This window comes from Urocampus carinirostris, chromosome 2, assembly GCF_059441175.1.
Source record: "Urocampus carinirostris isolate Australia breed hairy pipefish chromosome 2, RoL_Ucar_1.0, whole genome shotgun sequence".
NCBI lineage: Eukaryota > Metazoa > Chordata > Actinopteri > Syngnathiformes > Syngnathidae > Urocampus > Urocampus carinirostris.
In genome coordinates, this window is record NC_142350.1 from 49,718,345 (window position 1) to 49,739,221 (window position 20,877).

The following is a 20,877-nucleotide window of genomic DNA, read 5'->3' on the forward strand; positions in this document are numbered from 1 at the left end:
TATGAATATTTTTCTAGATTTTTTTCATTTTTTTAAAGATCTTTTTAAGATTTAAAAAAATATGTTTTAAAAGAAAGCCATTTATCATAGTATTATTTTTTTTCTAAATTATTTTTCTAAGTATTTAAATTATGTTTTTAGAATATTAAAACAATTTTATTTTCATATTTTTTTACTTGTTTTCTCTTATTATTTTTCTTTCCTCATTAAATAAATAAAAATCTACAAAAATCTTAAAATGGGCCATATTGTCTAATTTTAAGGATTATTGTTTTAAAAATCGAGACGAAATAAATCGAAGCACCGTTCATTTCCAAGAATACTGCCAAAAGTGATTGTCGAAAAAGAGAGAGAGAAAAAAAACAGGGTTTGTACGGGTGCCTAAAATCCTTAAAAATGCTTAAATCTTAATGTTGTTTCAGGGATTGAATGGTGATTGAATTCTGGGTTAAGTGCTTGCTTGCAAATGCTTGAAATTGTTGCCATGCATGGAGACTACGCAATAAATAAAGAAAAATAAAACAAGTCTGCTTAAAAATGACGCAGACCCTGCTCTCTGGTGGCTTCGCTTTTCAACAGCGTTTTGTCCTCTCTCGTGATAAACGGCAGCTGGCATTAGTAAGGAAGTAAATAGTGGCTCAGATGACCAGCTCATATTTGCAGTACCTTAAGTCACACGTAAGTTAAACTTTCGAAGTCATGACTTGGCTTGCACCCACCTTAAACACATCATGTGGGATCAATGATAATGATGATAAGGACATTAATCAATAATTATTCGTGACAATAAAATAATGTATTATTTCTTCTTTGAATGGTGCTGGAGAAATTGAAATTCCTTGGAAAATGCTTGAATTTGGCCTTAAAAGTGTTTGAACCCTTAAACAAATACGTGAGAAATTTTCCACTGTGAGTCACCTAAACAAAAATGTGCGTGTAGCCAATTTTTCCTTTTTCTCTTTGTGTTTTCAGTAAGTTACCCGCCTGGGCCAAGGCACTCGCCCCCAAGTTCTTCTACGTGACCGAGAAAGCTTGGAATTTCTACCCGTACACAATAACAGGTCAAGTCATGTTTATTTGTATAGACCTTAATCACAAAGAGTGTCAAGGGGCTGAATAGATTATTGAAAACTACAGATTTTGATTACACCATCCCCCGATCTAAAACCTACATGAGGGCGAGGAAAAACTCAAAAACCTCAACATGAGGAAAATGAAGAAACCTCAAGGGAATGTACACAAGGTCACGATGACTAGACTGCAATGGATGTTGTAATAACAAATAATACACAGATATCATCAACAAAAAATATAGACGCTCCCCTACTTACTACCATTTGAGTTACGAAAAACGAATAGATTTGAACATTTTCTTGGGATATCCAAAAATACTTGGACTTTGCTGTATGTTAGATTTTGTATTGTGTACACCTTTTTCTGAGTACAGGACATTACTTTAGTGCTTCTTTCCACCGCTACCGGCGTGTGGCGCTGTGAGAGGTCACCCAGCATCCACCCCGAAGAAGAAATCCAGCTTCTTCTTTCTAGTTCGTGTGTAATCATTCTATACTGTAGCTCCAGCGCGCTAAGAACTTTGACATTATTGTTTAATATCTCGTGCATCCATTCAATATGGTTGTGTTAAGTGTAAAGAAGAGGCGAGCCGTTTCTTTTGAAATGGAAGTGGAATAAGAAAGCTTGATGCGGTTGAGAGAACCAAGGAGAAGGAAGTTGCCTAACTGTTGAAGCTCCTCTTCCAAAAGTAAGTTAAACTTAACTTTATCTTTATAGAGCATATTGTTTTATGAAATGTTTATTTTTTAGTGCAAAACAATACAGGTGACTTATATAAAGCTTGAACATACGAAATACAGCACTGAAGCAATTTACGAACAAATTCAACTTACGAACGATCGTAAGTAGGGCAGCGTCTGTATCCATAAGCAGGGTTGGGCCCTACCCTACCCATGTTACTTTAACTGGATTACTTTCAATTACTTTTAGATTACTCCAATATCAAATATGCTAATAAAAGACAAAAGAAACTAAATATGAATAAAATTACTAAATTTTGTGCAGGCCTGGGGAGTAACAGAATACATGGAACGGCAAAAATGATGTTGGCAAGCTGTTATGATTTATTTTCATTTTGTTTCTGTCGCATTTTATGTTAGTTTTGCCAGAGATCAAAGAGATCAAAGCCAGGAGAGAAAGCTTACCATGTGTTGTGAGTCATAATTTTATTCATATTTAGTTTCTTTTGTCTTTTATTAGCATATTTGGGGCGGCAGTAGCTCAGGAGGTAGAGTGCTCCTCTTGGGATCAAGGGATCCCAGTTTGAATCCCGGCTTGTCCGTGTTACATGTCGAAGTGTCCTTGGGTAAGCCACTGAACCCCTAATACCCCCAATAAGCAGGTTAGCGTCTTACATGGCTGCAATACAAGGCCGCTATTGGGAAATGTGAAGCACACTGTAAAGCGCTTTGGGAAGTCATTGACTTGAAAAGCGCTGTATAAATGCAGATCATTTCATTTCATCATAGTTGGTATTGGAGTAATCCAAAAGTAATTGAAAGTAATCCAGTTAAAGTAAACCTACCCAACCCTGTCCATAAGCTATAGAGTAGAAGTGTGTTTTAAGCCTAGATTTAAAGAGGTGGCGCTTTCGAGATGTCTTTCCTTTTCCTGTTGGTATGCAACAGGTGCTGGCGCCATGAAATATTTAGCGTGTTTGCACATATTTGTGTGTTTACGTGTAATGTATGCCCCCACGTGTGGGAGGATTGCTAACTCACGTGCACATTTGCTTTTCTCCCGCATACGAAACATCTGCGGCGCTACAGAATACTCGGTAAGTACACGAGATAATGTGCTTTCTTGAATATTTCATGACGATGTTTTATGACGATAGTAAAGCCTCGGTGTGTATTATATAGCTACCTCTGGTGGTGTGAAGGTACTTCGTTTATTTAAGTAACTCTATTAATTAGAATAATAAGCAAAAACCTCTGAACGATCTCATAAAAACGTTTTTTTTTTTTTTTAAAGAATCGTCCACAAGAGAATTGCCCCAAGTCTTTTGTTTCAGGAATTTTCCACTTGTTTCCACTGTTTCCTTCTCTCGTCGCACAAAAGTGGCAAATCATAGCCTATGTTCATAATTCGCCACTTTTTTTTAACTACTTTGAGCAGATAAAGGCTGTTTGCCCTTCAGTGTTGCGATCATTCCTCAAGAACCATCACCAAGTCCTGGTATTCAGGCAATTCCCCGCTTTTCCCCACTGTTTCCTTCTCTAGCCACTCATGTTATCCTCTTGGCTGTAGGCTATAACTCACCACTATGATTACCTGCAGATGTTCTGCGTAAATATAGCTCGCTGTTGTTGTTTAGTATCGCTCGCTTTCCACAAACAAACGTTGCCAGGTCTTTTGTTCAAGGCACGTTGCAATTTTTACCACTGTTTCCTTTTCTAGCCACTCATGTTATCCACTTGGCTGCAGACTATAACTTGCTGCTATGGTTAGCTTTTCTGTGTAAATAAAGCTTGTTTTTGTCATTTGGTATCGCTCGCTTTGCACAAACAGACATTTACAAGTCTTTTGATCCAGGGACCTGGCAATTTTTACCACTGTTTCCTTTTCTAGCCACTCATGTTATCCATTTGGCTGCAGGCTATAACTCGCCGCACTGGTTAACTGTTTCACGTGAATCAAGCTCGCTTTTGCTGTTTAGTATCGCTCGCTTTCCACAAACAAACGTTGACAAGTCTTTTGATTCAGGCACCTTACACCTTTTTTACCACTGTTTCCTTTTCTAGCCACTTATGTTACCAACTTGGCTGCGGACTATAACTTGCCACTATTGTTAGCTGTTCTGTGTAAATAAAGCTCATTTTTGTCATTTAGTATTGCTCGCTTTCACAAACAGACATCGACAAGTCCTTTGATCCAGGCACCTTGCACTTTTTTACCACCGTTTCCTTCTCTAGCCACTCATGTTAGTCACAGCCCATGGCTCACCAATATTTTTTTTTGTCCGCTGCTGCATGCCAATAAAGTTTGCTTGTGCCACTGAAATTCCACAATTGACTGTTGCCAGGTCCATTGACTCAGACGCCTTACACATTTCCTTCTCTAGTCACTCATATTAGCCACTTGGCAACCATGAGTTGCAATTTGTAGCCCCAAAAGTGCTATACAAATACATTTTGATTTGTTTGATATTTGTCAGTTCTGTGAGTGTCATTTTAGTTTTATTGTATTTATGCCATTACTGATTTGTTGTTGCCATTTTTGTAGCTATTTTCTATTGTATTTTTGCACTTATTGTTCAGTATACATATACATTTATTTTTTTAATATAATACATTATCTCCCTTCTTTTATTTAAATGGAGTTTTTTTATTTAAATGGAGTTTTACATTTCGGCTTTTGTTATGAGCATTAGTTTTATTTGTGCTCCGATTTTAAATATTTATGGGTGACTGTTCCTAACAAGTCAAGTCAACCAGTCGTCCGGTCACCTTTTCAGGTGTCCCTTCTCCCCAAGTTCAGCATCCGTATCGAAACCAGATTTGAGAACAATAACGGGTCCAATGAAAATGTGAGTATTGAAATATTTGGATTTATATAAGATTCTTCCTTTTTTTTCCCGGTCTCACTTTTAACTATTTTTGCACAAAGGTATTTGAGACGCCAATACCTGAAGAGGATGTGAGCTTCCTGGATATCCTGAGCGATCCAATTCCCGAAAAGCACTACAAAGAGTCAGAGGTGCGTCTAGTCACGAAAAGCACACGTCAGCCATACAAATGTGTGGTGAAGACTCACTTTTGGCAAGTTGAGATCGCTGTCACGTCGACTGCACTGCAAAGCAAAAATTAAGAAATAAATCTATCCATTATCTGCACCGCTTATCCGCAGTAGGGTCGCGGGGGAGCTGGAGCCCATCCCAGCTATCTTCGGGCAGGGGACACCCTGAACTGGTTGCCAGCCAGTCGCAGGGCACACAGAGACAGACGACGAACTCGGTCATTTACACCTAGAGACAATTTGGACCGGCGAATTAACCTAACATGCATGTTTTTGGAATGTGGGAGGAAACCGGAGTGCCCGCAGGAAACCCACTCAAGCACGGGGAGAACATGCAAACTCTGCACAGGAAAGCTGATAGCTGTATTTAAACCCATGACCTCAGAACTGTGCCGCGCACGCTGTAACCACTGCTCTGCTGTGCCGCCCTAAATAAATTAATATACTACAGAAAACAAACAGGGCATATTGTCTGTTAATATTACTTATTGTAAGCTCTATTTTATTGTATGTAGTATATTTCTTATTTTGTTTTCTAGTTATACAATTAAAAAAATAATGAAGAATGAGCCAAATTATTTTTCCAATGTCGTTCCGTGAAATTTCTTTAATAGATATTCTTTTATAAAATTAGTCTGGTCTTAAAAAACAAACATATCCTATTAGCAGTTACTTTAGCTAACTTTTGGGGTATATATATATATAAATATATATATATTTATGTATGCACAGTTCATGTCATGGGAACCTCCTGCGTGGGTTCAAATCCAGCTCCAGACTTCCTGTGCGGAGTTTGTATGTTCTCCCGCGCTTGCGTGGGTTTCCTCCGGCACTCCGGTTTCCTCCCACATTCCAAAAACATGCATTTCAGGTGAATTGGCCGGTCCAAATTGTCCCTAGGTGTGAATGAGCGAGTGAATTGTCTGTCCCCGTGTGCCCTGGGATTGGCTGGCAACCAGTTCAGGGTGTCCCCTGCCCACTGCCTGGAGATGTCTGGGATGGGCTCCATATTTTTCAGATATTTAATTTATTTTTGGTGTATTTAGTGAGTCTTTTTTTATTTGTATTATATTTAGTCAGTTTGATTCCTTTTTTTTACTTGTATTTATTTTATATTTTACACTTATGTGATGTATTTTTATTATGTGTTTTTTTTGGTTGTTGTTTATGTATTTATTATTTCAATTCCATTTTACCTTATAATTCAATTATATATTAGTTTCATTTGTTATTTTCTAGGGTGTGGGGGAGGAAAGCCTAATGAAAATGCTTTCAACTTTCAAGTAGAAAAATTCAAAATAAACTAAAACGATAAAGGGCCATTTTGAAGTGTTGATCCTCCCTCTGCAAAAGTCAAGGGGGGGGGGGGGGTTGGGGTCAAGACAAAACAAACAAGAGTCATCGCGAGGAAAATTAAAATCACAATTTTAATCACCCTTAAGTGGCCAACTGGCCCTGCGACACTTTACGAGCTTCCCACCGGCGCAAGGATTTCTGTCGAAACATCGTACCCTGTCGAGACGTTCTACTGGAGGTTGTTTTTTCTATGATCAAGTAAAACCCACAAGACAGAAACTCGCAATTACTGCAAACGGAACTTTTACTGATGATCTAAAACGAAGGGTGGCACGATAGCAATAGTCAAGAGACACCGTGCTAAAAAGCAACCGCAGAAAAACACGCCAGTCTTAAAAGTTACATTAGAAAACAGTATTTTGAAGCAGAGAATGAGTGAAATAAGACTAATTAGAAACGAAAGTCGTAAGTACTCACCGCTTTCGATGTTCGGCTGGGGCAAAATCTTGGACATTTCCAAGATCCGGGGTTTCCAATGTGGTGCCTGCAAGCGCCAGGGTGCCCCTTCAGGACAGATGTTCTGAAAATAGCTCACCAGTGCTGGGTCATTGTGATTTTCTAGGAAAATATTGTTTTTTTTTAGTGGTTGACTGAGTCTGTTTGTCACTATTTTTAAGAATTAACCAACGTGGTTACGTTGTTTTTTCAGAAATTCAAATCGATAATTTTCATGGACTTCATGGACAAAACAATCTATTTGAGTATTGACAATTATTTCTAAGCAATGAATTATGATGAGAATGTATTGGTGTATCAAACACATTTATTTATTCATATTTTTGATGATTTATTTTACAGGAAATACAACAAACTAAATTCCAGTTCATGGGTTTTATAGAGCAAATGAGCAAATAATGTGGTTTAGCTCACTATCTGGCTACTTTTTTGGCTTTGTACCTAGCTATCTTCGTACCTTTTTGGCTATTTAGCAAGCTATCTAGGTAGCTTTTTACATTTTTTTGCAAGCTATCCAGCTTACATTTGACCTTTTCTGCTAGTTATCAAGCTTAATTTAAGCGTCCTTTATAGCTAGTTATCTAGCCTTGATTTTAACTTTCTATCTTGCAATTAAGAGGGCTTTTTACTCTTTTAGCTACCTATCTAGCTTTCTTTTCGTTTTTTTTTTTACATATTTAACTTTCTAGCTAACTACCCTTTTAGCTATTTAGCAAGCTATCTATCTAGCTTTTTACATCATTTGCATGCTATCTAGCTAAGATTTGACCTGTTCTGCTAGGTATCAAGCTAATTTTTAGGGTCCTTTTTAGCTTGATAGCTAGCTTTATTTTTAGCTTTCTATGTTGCTATTTAGATGTTTTTTTACTCTGTTAGCTCGCTATTTGGCTCTCTTTTAGTTTTGTTTACCTGTGTACCTTTCTCGTTAACTATCAAGCAACCGTTTTAGCTATTTAGCGAGCCATAAAGGTAAGTTGTTATTTTAGAAATTCATATCAAACTGCGTGCCAGCTACACTAATTAGTGACAAAAAAGTAGCTTTTGGCTTGGAAATGGTTGGAGACCCCTCTACTAGACGTACGATCTTAGGCCCTAGCACGAGCCCGGCCCGAGCCTAGCCCAAAATTCAGGTTGGGCTTAAAACGTCAATTATAAAGTTCGGGTTAGTGCCAGACCGGGCTTCTATCTTGCTGCCTTTTTTTTTTCAATCATCAACTTGTCATTGTTTTTTGATTCTTTTTCTTCGTGGACGATACACACGGCATTAGCACTAGGCGGCACTGTTGGATACAGAGATGCGGGCACGAGGCGGGGGGGCGGGGGGTTGGGGTTGGCGAAGTCGGCCAAAGTCACGCTTCCTTCTCCCGACTCCTCACGGATAACATATAAAAATACTAGTTTGCCTTAGTCTTGGTCCCTCACATCAAGTTTATTGGTCAGGCACGTGTTGGTACACAGTTCGATACCTGCAGCCCCAGGTCGGTTCAGGCTGAACTTTTTAGGCCCGATCATACCTCTAGCATGCGGACTGGGCATTGTGAGCAGGTTTCGATGGGTAGGAAGAAATTTCAGGACACCGGTCTGCTCACGGCGTCCCTTTTGGGTTTCGTTTAGGACCTTTCCCACTGGCACTCGAGCAAGACCCAACGGGGGCCCCTGGAGGAAGGCTGGAGGGACAGCCACCAGCCCATCATGTGTTCCTACAAGAGGGTGCACTGCAGCTTCGCGGTCTACGGCTTGCAGACCATGACCGAAGACTTCATACACAAAGTAAGTCTGTTTTAGTTTTTTGTTGACCACACATTTATTAATGTCTTGCTTCTTTTAAAGACAGGGTGCGTTGTTTGAGGTGTCCATACACACGTTGAAATTTAAATATTTACTCTATTAGGTATGTGATAATTCCCAATTGATTTCGAAGAGCCCTTATACTTTATTTTCCACCGCACCGATCTTCTTTTATCTTACTTTTGGCCAAGCTGTTCAGGGCAGAACTCATTAGATAGGAGGAATGGGGGAGGTTTAGAGCTGGAGAGCGATTTAATGCTCGTACCCACGTTTTTTTTGTTTGTGTCACATGAAAATGTTTTTTTCAGTACAGTCCAAACCCACCTGAAACCCCAAAATGATGAAAAAAGTTTATTTGAGCGCGTCTAAGAAATTACGTACTTGAACGCGCACCATAATCTAGCTGACAGAGGCTGCAATTATGAGACAAGCTGTAGAAATGTTCCAAATTCTGTACAGCGCCTTTATAATAAACGTGTTGCTTATGCCAGAGTTTTCAGGCGAATGTGCCTCTGAAAATTGTCCAATATTCTCATCTAATTTCATTATCTGCACCGCTTATCCTCAGTCGGGTCGCGTGGGTGCTAGAGCCCATCCCAGCAATCATTGGGCAGTGGGCAGTGGACACCCTGAACTGGTTGCCAGCCAATCGCAGGGCACACTGGGACAGACAACTCGCTCTCTCATTCACACCTAGGGACAATTTGGACCGGCCAATCCACCTGAAATGCATGTCTTTGGAATGTGGGAGGAAACCGGAGTGCCCGGAGGAAACCCACGCAAGCACGGGGAGAACATACAAACTCCGCACAGGAAGTCCGGTAGCTGGATTTGAACCCACACAGGAGGTTCCCAAGACCATAGAACTGTGCCTGCACACGCGCTAACCACTGCGCCGCCGTGCTGCCCTTGTCCAATATTATCTTTGTAAAAATTGCATACAATTTTTCAGTATGTTTTTTTTTTCTAATTATCATCTAAGTAACTCCAACATGCATCCATATCAGTAGGTGGCAGCAGATAACTACTGTATTTATTTGTATATGACATGCTGTTTATGTTACCTAAAATATAAATTTAAGTTTGGGTACGCGTTATATATCTTACAATGGTATATTACCATATTTGTGCAATTATTAATCAGGACCAAATATGGCCATCTACAAATCGCAAAACACTGGTTGCAGTGGGAATCGAACCTGGGTTGCAGCAGTGAGAGCGGCAAATCCTAACCACTAGCCCGGAGATGACATAGATGACATATGAAAAGGCCTTAGATTTTATCTCCTAACATTTGCATTCATGGTACCAGACAAATGCTAGAGAATAGAGAAATCAGAAGTCGTCCTGAAAGATATAATAGAAAAAAAGAACGATGAGAGGAAAAAAAACTCTTTGGTGTATTTGATAATGAACTTTAAAGACTTTGAAGGACATAAATAAATACATTGTAGATTTTGTATTATAATAATATTTCATATTACAACAATATTACTCATGGCCACACGTATTTAAGAATGTTTGTCACTTACAAAGATTAGTTTGAGCCGAGAGAAAGTTTAAAAAAATATATATTTTTAGTATTTTAATCACAAATAAGGGGTGTGCGTTATACACAAATACGGTGTACATACTGTATATTTTTCATTTTTATATACTAATTCTCTGCTTATGGAGTTGTTCCAGGAAATGTATTAACTTATTCTGTTTGATAAAGATGTTCAAAGGGAGATAGTGTATTATTGAGCGCCCCCTAGTAGAAAAAAAATGTAATTCTACAAAAGTCCGGTGCGTAATTTGAGGTGGCCCTAAAAGTTGAATGTCAAATATTTTCTCCATTAAGAATGTGTCAACAATGCTTAATTTAGTTCAAAGAGCCCTTGTGCTTTACTTTCTGTTGCACCTATCAACGTTTATCTTACTTTTATTAGGATTGTTCAGGCCAGAACAAACCCCTAAAAAGGTGAAAAGAAAAGTTTATTCGAGCACGCCTGAGAAATGCCATTAGTCTACTGCCATCAACTGGCTTATAGTCATTATTGCAGCCTTATGTTTTCAAATCGTGCACCTTAGCTTTAGAAAAACAACAATCGATTTGAATAATAAGCAAAATTACATAATTATGTAAAGCTGCATTTTATTTAATTTTTTTCTCGTAGTTCATGTAGATTGGATTTATTTTACATTACATGAGGCTCACCAGGAGGGAGCTAACATTATTGTTTGCCATCTTGTCGCTACAGATACCCCCTCCAAAAAAACTAAAACCTTGTGAAAGGTTGAGCCAAAAATGAGATGAAAAATTGTGTAATTTGGTCTCTGAATCTCCATTGTTTTTAATTCTTCCTTTTACTCTGCAGCACCTGTTTTTGGTTGCACTATGCAATACAGCAAAATCTGATGGTCAAATATTACACAGTGTCCTTTTAAGATCACACTGCAAAAGAAAAAAAAACTAACCAACCAAAATGTAGAGCTGGGAAAAAATATAAATGCAGTATGAAGACAAATATTGTACAGGTGGGCGCTATCCAGCCACTCCCCCCAGGTTGGTGTCCTGTAGGAGGAGAATGGGCCAGAGCCATTAGTTTACTAAAAAAAATAAAAAAATAAAAAAACAAGAACAGTTAAAAGTTAGAAATTAATTGAAAAAATGTTCTACGAGCAGATAACATTTTTCTCATTTTAAGTATTAATTTAAGTATTTTATAGGAAGACGAGATAAACAGGAAAAAAACTACAGCAAAATCCAGAACATTATGACCACAAATGATGAGCTCTCAGCAACAGTCGACTGCAGGCTCGATCCGAGAAAAACACTGAGCTCTCGAAGAAAGTCAACCGGGGATACTGGATTATAGCCACAACTGTGCATTTCAATTTAGAGGGACAAGAATGGCACGCATCCCAACAAAAATGCTTTCTGCCAGTTCTTGCTTGCAGCAGTATGAGATTAGGGATAATGGATCGCGGCTGCGCGAATGCAGTTAATTTTAGGCAGTAATAGCTAGACAAAAGCCACTAGGCCGGGCAAAAGTGCACTTTACCAGCCTCTGCTTGCACCAAGTTGTATCCATCCATATATAGTGTCAATCGATACTTGTGTTTAGCCTTATAGAGGCACAATTTGTAAACATTTAGGACTTCTTTGATTTCTATGGGTGAGTTACATGAATCAAAGAAACCTTAATTAAGCTAAAAATGTGCGTACCCCCTTGATCAGATTGCCCGAAACCGGATGTATAAGGGGTTATTCATTTGTTACGAGTCACGTAAACAAATCAGTCATATTTGCTCCAATCAGTGTCCTGGAAATAGAGGGCAGATCTCTGGTTGGTTCGAGTGTACTGGTGCTCTTTAAGTGACGCTGAAATTCCACGGAAAATATTGGGGAAAAAAATGTCTAGGGAACACTGTATTCCTTTGTAAAGCAATTAACTTGTTTACAAATTTGCAATAAATTGTTTCGGTTTCAAAATCACCGTGTCGAGCGCAGTTTGAAACAGAGGCGTAAAAGTATTCATTCAATCTTTTGGTTTATTTTTTTAATTGGATGACGTACAGGCGACTCATTAAGGTGCGGTGCAATGACGTAAAAAACGATGGGAATTTTTTTTAATTGTATCCGTGTTTTCTTCAGAACATCCGAGACATTCTCCTGATTGGTCACCGGCAAGCTGTGGCGTGGTTGGACGAGTGGCATGGTGAGTCTAAAAACAGAGATTCCGCAGTTAAAGCAAAATGAATTACACAGTGTAGTTATTTAAGCCTCGTTTCATTCAACGCTGTCCCAATTCCCATGAATAATCAATATATCCTCAGTAATAATAGTTTTAATGCATGATTAAATAATTATACTGTATTTTTTTAGACAGGGCATGTGTAAGTAAGTACTGGAGCACTTGCATAATGTTTAAAAGTGATTTATTATTACCTAAGACTTTCTGGCGCGAATTACAATATATTGTCATTTTAGTAGACAAAAATAAAGACACACATAAAACTAATAGAATTTTGCGTGTGGTTGATTAGCTCATAGATGATGATAATAATTACATAGAAAAATAAAACTTAAATGTAAATATTAAAGTATTTTTCTCAATTGTATTTTTCACTTTTATTTGCCACTTTTATTTATATCATATTCTTAGTCCACAAAACCCATGTAGAACGGATAGGCAAACTTCAATGCACCCTTGAAGACCCTGCAGAGTGTCTACAGCTGCTCCACTGTTCCACGGCCTGGAAGAAAACTACACTGCTCCTCCTGAATCCATGATCTGACTGACCCCCCTTTCCAGTACCCCCAAATAGACCTTACCAGGGAGACTGATATGTGTAGATGGAATGCACTTTCCGGTCCCTCTTCTCGAAAAGAGGAAACACCACCTTATTTTGCCAGGCCAGAGTTACTGTACCCGCTGTCCACGCAATGTTGCAGAGGCGTGTCCACCATGAGGTTTGCCACCACGGCAGTGACCGACTACCTTACGGCCACAGCTCCAATCAGCCGCCTCGCCATGGAGGTACAGAAAATTGTCCAATCGGAAATGGGGGAAGTTCTGCCTGAGGTGGAAATTGAGACTCTCTCTGATAGGAGATTCTGCAGAACATTTCCAACAGACCCTCAAAACACGCTTAGGTCTTTCGGATGTGACCGGCATCTTTCCCCACCATCTGACCCAACTTAACACCAGGTGGGGATCACTTCAATGCTTGACCCATCTCTTCACCTGAATGTGTCAGAAACAGGAGGCCTCAGGTCCGATAAAAGACTACAGTGTTGATCATCGAACTGTGGCCTAGGATGTCCTAGTGCCAATTGTACATATGGACACCCTCATGTTTGAACATGGTGTTCGGTATAGACAAGCCGTGACACAGAAGTCCAAAAACAAAACACCACTTGGGTTTAGATCATGGAGGCCTTTACACCAAATCACACCACTTCAGGTCTCATTGTCATTGCACATTTGAGTGTTGAAGTCCCCCAGCAATACGAGGAAGTCCCCAGAGGCGCACTCTAAAACACCCCTCCAAGAACTCCAAGAAGGGTTGGTGCGTTAAACTACTGTTTGGTTCGTAAGCACAATTAACAGTCAGGACCCGTCCCCCAATCCGAAGGCAGAGAGAGGCTACCCACTCGTCAACTGGGGTAAACCCCAACGTACAGCCGCTGAGTCGTGAGGCAAAGTATATGCCCACACTGGATCTGCGCCTTTTTTCACTGCAACCTTATAGTGGAAGAGAATCAAACCTTTCTCGAGAGGACTGGTACCTGAGCCCAAGCTGTGTGTGGAGGTGGGTCCAACTATTTCTAGTAGGAACCTCTCTACCTCACTCACCAACTTTGGCTCCTTCCCTGCCAGAGAGTTGACATTCCATGTCCGAAAAGCCAGTTTCTGTAGCTACCCGGCTGTTTACGCACCCTACCCCTTTGGCCTCTCCCACAGGTGGTAAGCCCATGGAAAGGGGGGCCACATTGACCCTTCGGGTCGTGCCTGGCCAGACCTCTCGGGCGTAGGCCCGCCCACTAGGCGCTCGCCAGTTGACCGTACCTCCAGGCATGGCTCCAGAGGCGGGCCCTGGTAACCCACATCCGGGCAAGAGAAATTGTGTACCAATGTTCTTTGCCATCATATGGGGTCTATGAGCTGTACTACGCCCTGCCCATCACTTAGGACCTGTTTTTCATGGGGGGACCCTACCATGGGCTTGAAGCCCCCAGACAACATATCTCAAAGGATTGTTCAGATCTGATCTGCCCCTATGTCCCGGTCCGAAGCCTACGATCTGAGAGTGCCGGTCTTCTGGTGATCCAGAGAGCAAAGAAGTGTTCTGCTGGTTCGAGAGCGTTCTCCATCCGGGCACCGGTGCTGTGGAATGCTCTTCCCCCTGAGATCCGATCTGCAACCTCAGTGGAAATGTTTAAATCTAAACTTAAAACTTACTTCTACTCCATTGCATATGAATAATAACCTACTCTTCTTGTCGGCTGAAAAATAGTCTGTGTAACATAGTGTACTAATCTGTGAAGCCCTTAGAGACTTATTGTGATTAAGGGCTATACAAATAAAAATGACTTGACTTGACTTGACTTGAGAACAAATACCTAAAATGAGCAACAATTTTTGATATGCCAGTTTCTGTCATTTTAAATCATATTTTTATATAACTGTTTTTATTTATAGACCTAACGAGAACACGTTTTTATAATTTTATCAAAAAAAATAAGTAACATACTGTATTCGCCATTTAAACCTATTTTAACTGCAAAAACAAGTTTGTATTAAAAAAATACACGAAATAATTGATCATGTATGTATGTAGGTATCTTTTTATAGGTTTATGTATATATTTTCAAATTGATATGGTAGCCATGCTGTGGCGCCAAGGCACTTTTATATTTACACAGCTTTCTATCGTCCACTTTTAGGTCTGAACTTAGAGGAAGTAAGAGAGTATGAGGAGATGATGCAAAACAAGACCAACATCAAAGTCAAGCAAAACGCAGGTGAGCTCTTGAGGAAAACATAAAACAAACATGAGAAAGGCGGGCCTGAACTGTCTCGCCGGGGTGTTTGATTAGGCCAAAAATATTCATAATAAACCCTTAAAGTTATATCATATTTTCTGTTTAGAAATGTGCGTTATTCTAAAATAAAGCAAAGAGGGGGGGTAAAAAGTATTCATTAAGCAGTATTGGTATTCCTCGATTATTACGGTTAATGGGGACCAGAAGCACCCGCAATACGTGAAAATCCTTTAAATCGCCTCCTTCCCTTTTGTAGCATGCCCTGTGCAAGACCCCACTCACAGCTATAGTCAACCGGGGATACCGATGTTCATTTTAGCCATAAAGAACAGGAAAAACAACTGCCACGCATGACACAAATTTGCTTTTTGGGCCCATGCCCTCAGCAATTGTCACCTAGGGATAATTGATTCTGACCTCAACCATGCATTTAATTGTAGGCAGGCCAGAACGGCACGCCTCCAGACAAAAGTTACTTCAGGCCGGTCCCCACTTTAAGCATTATGCGCTCTGTGATAATGGATCACTGCTGCACGAATGCTGTTCATTTTCAGCAGGAATTAGCTCTCTGGGTCTTCGTACACATCAGTCGTCAACTGGGGATAATAGATCGCAACCAAAAGAGTCCAATTCCTTTTGGGTTAGGGTTAGGGTTGAAAATATAATAATCATGTGATGTTAATCATATTTTGTCCATCAATTCTTACTAAATCATTCCAAATCGTCTGTCAGCTTCCCTTTATTGCTTTCCCTTATGATGCCTGATTCCAGATGTCTCCTTTCACATTTAGGGATTAACTGATCACATTTCAGCCATTAGTTGTTGCTAGGCTGAGAATGTTACCCTGAGCCCTGCAGAACAGGATCTGCAGGCTATCATGAGAATGAAACTGTTAATTTAGCCAATCAGATCCCGAGTTGGTTCGAATTTGTATTCTGGAAAGCCTAGAGTAATGTTCACAAACAGGAATTCACCAAACTGATCGCACCAACAATGGTCAAACACGAATATAACAGTTGATATGATTTAATAACAAAAGGTTGGACAAATGCAAAACGAGCAAGCCTTGCACATGCAAGAAATGTTTTGTCCGCAACTTCCAGCCTTGAGGTAAGGTATCTTTTATAGTCTTGTTTAACTTCGATTTTGTTACAAAGGACATGCTTTGGTATCTGTTTCCACCCTGCCCCTTACTACACCGTCTCGCGCAGTCGTGTTGGGCACTGGCAAGAGGACTGCGCCAGGACTGGGTGGGGTGTGGGGCCCGGGGTCGTCCCAAATCACATCTTACTCCTCCTGAGTCCTCACATTCAAAATAGGAAACTTTCACTTCCAAGAAAAGCCTTATAGAGCCAGTACGTTTAAGAACGACACACCACTCGTTCAGACTGGAGTGAAGACGTGGCTATAAATTCCACAACACGCCACTGGCGAGCGGCAATAATGGATCTCAAACTATTTTTCAATCCTACAATGCATTGAGGCCGCTAAGTACGAAGCGCTTAGTGGCTAGGGATTACAGTAACTTCTTTCTGTCAGAAAATATATTTTTCAATAAATAGTAATCTGCAATCACGGGAGCTAGCGACTGGCCCGCCGTTAGCTCGCATGACTCTTGGGCACATTACACATTAGAGCTTTTAATTTCAATCACTCAGCGTCGTAAAATAAAATGGATGTCATTTGGCGCCGGCGAGTCGTCAAAAAAATAAAACTCAGCCCGTGCCAAAAAAGAGCCGAGCCGTTCGTCGCTAGTTCTACCGGTTGTGCCCTTGAACTGACTCGTCTAATATGGAGCATGCGTTTCGCTAGGAGTTAGCCAAGCTCGGTTTCAAACGCTTCCCCTTTTTTTAAAAGTGTGGACCTGAATAACAAAAAGGGATAATGGCAGTCTTAAGTGTCCAGCACTCACCTTGATTATACTCAAGTAAATGGGAAGCGCGTCGTTTCTCATGTGAGTCACTTTTAATCTGGGTGAGCGCCGGAGCTAAGCTTTTTCTTGTGGTTGTTGTTTTTCATTTCAGTTTCAGCATAATTCGTTTTTTTCAGCTTTAGTATGAAGGATTTGATCCTGTTTTGCATGTTTTCTAAGCTAAAAACTAGCATTTTCTTCACTAAAAACTAACACTGCATTATTCCATTTTGAAGTTAACATCATCTTCTAAGCCGTAAAGCACCTTTCTTCTTGTTTGCCAAAAACTGCTGTCTTATTAATCTACTCTGATGCTACGCCAAAAAGTAGCTTTGTCTTGTTCACGAAAAACCATTATTGTCTCATTTTACTTAGAAGCGAACTTCATATTATTTTACACCAAAAAGGAGATTTGTCCTGTTCGCCAAAAAACTAGTATTATCTTATTTAAATCTTAAGGTAGTTTTATTTTCCTTTATGCCAAAAAGGAGTTCATTTCTTCGCCCAAAACAATTGTTGTATTATTATAATAATCTGAAAATAGCTTAATCTTCCTGCACGCCAAAAAGTATTTTCATCTCATTTGCCAAAAACTAGCGTTGTCTTATTCTACTCTGAAACTGGCTTTACCTTCTTTTATGCCAAAAGTAGCTTCATCTTGTTTGCCCAAAACTAGCATTGTCTTATTCTACTCTGAAGCTAACTTCATCTCCTTTTATGCCAAAACGTAGCTTTGTCTTGTTCACCAAAACTAGTATTGTCTCATTTTACTCTGAAGCTAGCTTCATCTTATTTTACACCAGAAACTAGCATCATCTCGTTCGCCTTAAAAAAGTGTTGTATTATTCTACTCTGAAGCTAGCTTCATCGTACTTCACCCCAAAAATTGGCTTCATCTTGTTTGCCCAAAACAACGACAATCGTCTTATTCTCCTCCCAAGCTGTCCACATGTTGTTCTTCTACACCGAAACTAGTGTTGTTTTATTCTACTCTGAAGCTAGCTTCGTCGTCTTTTACACAAAAAAGTAGCTTCCTCTTGTTCGCCAAAAACTAGCGTTGTCTTATTCTACCACCATGCAGGCATCACCTTCTTTTTCTACTCCAAAAACAAGCGTTTTGTTGTTCTACTTCAAAAATAGCATTATCTTCTTCTATGCCATAAAATAGCACCCTCTTGTTCGCCCCATAAAACGACTTTTGTCTTATTTTTCTCCTATGCCACCATCCTATTCTTCTGAGCCAAAAAGTAGCTTTATCTTGTTCGACAAAAACTAGTGTTGTCTTATTCTACTCCCAAGCTTTTAACATGTAGTTTTTCTACACCAAAACTAGTATTATTTTATTCTATTCGGAAGCTCGCATCATCTTCTTCTACGCCAAAAAGAAACTTTATGTTGTTCACAAAAACTAATTTTGTCCACTCTACTCCCAAGTTAGCTTCACCTTCTTTTACACCAAAAACTAGCATTGTCTTATTACACTCCCAGGCTTGCTCCACCTTATTCTACACCACAAAGTAGCTCCCTAATGTTTGCCAGAAACTAGCGTTGTCTTTTCCTACCCCCCTAGCTAGCGTACTATTTTTCCATGCCAAAAATGAGCTTCTTTTTCTACACGGAAAACGAAATTCTCTTTTCACACCATTGTTCTCTACGTCTAAAATTAGTTTCTAAAAAACAAAAAGTAACTTCATTTTCTCTTTTTCAAAAACAAGAATCTTATTCTAAATTTAAAAAAAAAAACAGCATTGTCTTCTTCCACGCCTTAAATTATCTCCTTATTCTTTGATCAAAACTATGGTCTACCACCTTTCTTCCTAAAAAAAGAAACTTGTATTCTCCTTTTGTACACCTGGATTTAGCTTCTTATTCAATGCTAATAATTGACGTTGTCTTTTCCCACACCCAAAACAAATTAGTTCTTCAAAACCAAAAACTAGCATTGTCCTTTTCTATACTTAAAAATAGCTTATGATTCATCAACTCAAACTAGCTTTCTTTTCTTCTATACCAAAAACAAGTTTCTTCTTCTTAACCGAAAAAAACTAGCACTGTTGTCTTCTAGCTTCTAATTCAATGCTAAAAATTAGTATTATCTTCTTAGATGCCAGAATCAAAAGTCGTCTTACTAGATGCTAAAAGCTAGCATCGTCAAATGAATTGAGTTCTTGTCTTCCACCCCAGGAAATTGGCCTTGTTTCTTTTGCTTCTTCCTGGAAAGCTAGCGTGGTGTTGTTTATCAAAAAGTAGCTTAGCGTTCTTCTATAATTGAGCTCCGTTCTTATATAAGCCACAATAAATGCAACTGCAGTGTGACTCATTTGTTTTTGTATTTACAAATCAACCCGAATTTTGACCTAACACGACTCATATTCCGAAACGCAAATGATCTCTCCTGATAATAATAAAGACAAATTCTGATTTAGCTTTTTCTACTTTCCAGGATCTCCGACCTCGTCGGGTCCCGCGTTCTCTCGCTCCATGTCAGTGTCGGACGAGAGATCCCTCAAGAAAATCGGAACCTCCGAGCCACCGAGGGGCGCTCTTCCACAAGGCCACAAACGATACAGCTCCACCTCCTCCGAATGAGAACTTAACTTAGCGCATAGCGTAATTTGTGACTTGCACAAAGACCTTTTTTTCTTGTTTTTACGAAACAACGACAGCACTTAGCGGGGACTTTAACTCCAAAGTTGTGTGGCAAAATCTCAGGAATTTTCAAAAAAGAACATTTTCTACAGGAATTATTTTTATAAAATTGAAAAAAAATGTACAAAGTCCAATCCCCTTTCGACAGCTCTATAGCCAAGGCATGTTCCTCATTAATATGCAAACGTGGTGATTTAATTTGCACAGTAACTTCTAACTTCAAGTTATCGAAAAGCAGTTAGCATGATACTTACGTAGCATTGGCACTAAATATATCTTTTTTTTAAGATCCCCAATAAATGAACAGCAAACTCGTTCCAACATCAAACAATTACCTGGCTGTTAGTATTCTGCTACTTATGAACTAGCATTAGCACAGAGTTAGCATGACTGATTCTTTTTTTTAAGGTTAAATGTACAGCGAGGTACGACATTTTAAAAGTTCCCTATTGCTATGAATAAACAAACAGTAAACTTGTATTCAATTTCGAATTATCTTAGAGCTGTTAGCACTATGCTACTTAGCTTGACTTGATACTGACTATGAGCTAGCATTAGCACAGTGTTAGCATGAATACATCATAATAGTTATTTTTTAGTGATGGAATGTTTACAGCTAAGTATAACATTTTTAAAATTCCCTGTTGGAATGGATACCTACAACTTTTTGAAAACGCGCCTATTTTAGCCGTAAAATTAGCATGCTATTTTATTGTGAGATTGTGTTTAAGGTTTATAGCTAAAAAAATGTAATATTTTTTATAAATCTTGGAAATCAGAAACTAAAAGTCAATTTCCAAAACTATAACTGAGCCAGACTCGGCGTTAGTAGCATTTTCTATGTTGAGAAATTAGTATTGTTTGGGACAGAACGATTAACGGCTAAAAGTTGAAAAAAAGTATCCCATGAATGTTTTCACCAGGACTACAAGGTCCCTTATTTCCTTGGCCAACGCAGGACCTTTATCCCCCCACATCCCGATTTGACATTGCGGATATGAGTTATTGCACACTCATGTTTTATGGCGAGTCATGAAAATTTGCTAGCATGCAGCCCCCGCACAGCACGCTAAAACACAAACATCTTTATACGATCCTGTTTGGAAGCCATCCGACGCAATGTCGAGGAACAAAAATGGGAAAAAGAACACCACAGTTAGTATATACAGAATTAACCGTCGATCCATCCATCCATTATCTGCACCGCTTATCCTCAGTAGAGTCGCGGGAGTGCTGGAGCCCATCCCAGCTATCTTCGGGCAGTGGGCAGAGGACACCCTGAACTGGTTGCCAGCCAGTCGCAGGGCAAACAGAGACGGACAACTCACTCGCTCATTCACACCTAGGGACAATTTGGACCGGCCGATT

General features: G+C 39.5%; 1 protein-coding gene across 1 annotated transcript in view; it reads left to right on the top strand.

Annotated features, from left to right (window-relative positions):
* pitpnc1b (phosphatidylinositol transfer protein cytoplasmic 1b) overlaps positions 1-19,751 on the top strand; it is a 33,775-nt gene extending 14,024 nt beyond the window's left edge. The window contains exons 3-10 of the mRNA XM_088326936.1: positions 973-1,061; positions 2,844-2,851; positions 4,532-4,603; positions 4,684-4,773; positions 8,239-8,394; positions 12,053-12,116; positions 14,849-14,926; positions 19,304-19,751. Coding sequence (XP_088183062.1) covers positions 973-1,061; positions 2,844-2,851; positions 4,532-4,603; positions 4,684-4,773; positions 8,239-8,394; positions 12,053-12,116; positions 14,849-14,926; positions 19,304-19,449 — 703 coding nt within the window. The 3' untranslated portion in view covers positions 19,450-19,751. The remainder of the gene's footprint in view (positions 1-972; positions 1,062-2,843; positions 2,852-4,531; positions 4,604-4,683; positions 4,774-8,238; positions 8,395-12,052; positions 12,117-14,848; positions 14,927-19,303) is intronic.
* Positions 19,752-20,877: the final 1,126 nt, after the last annotated feature.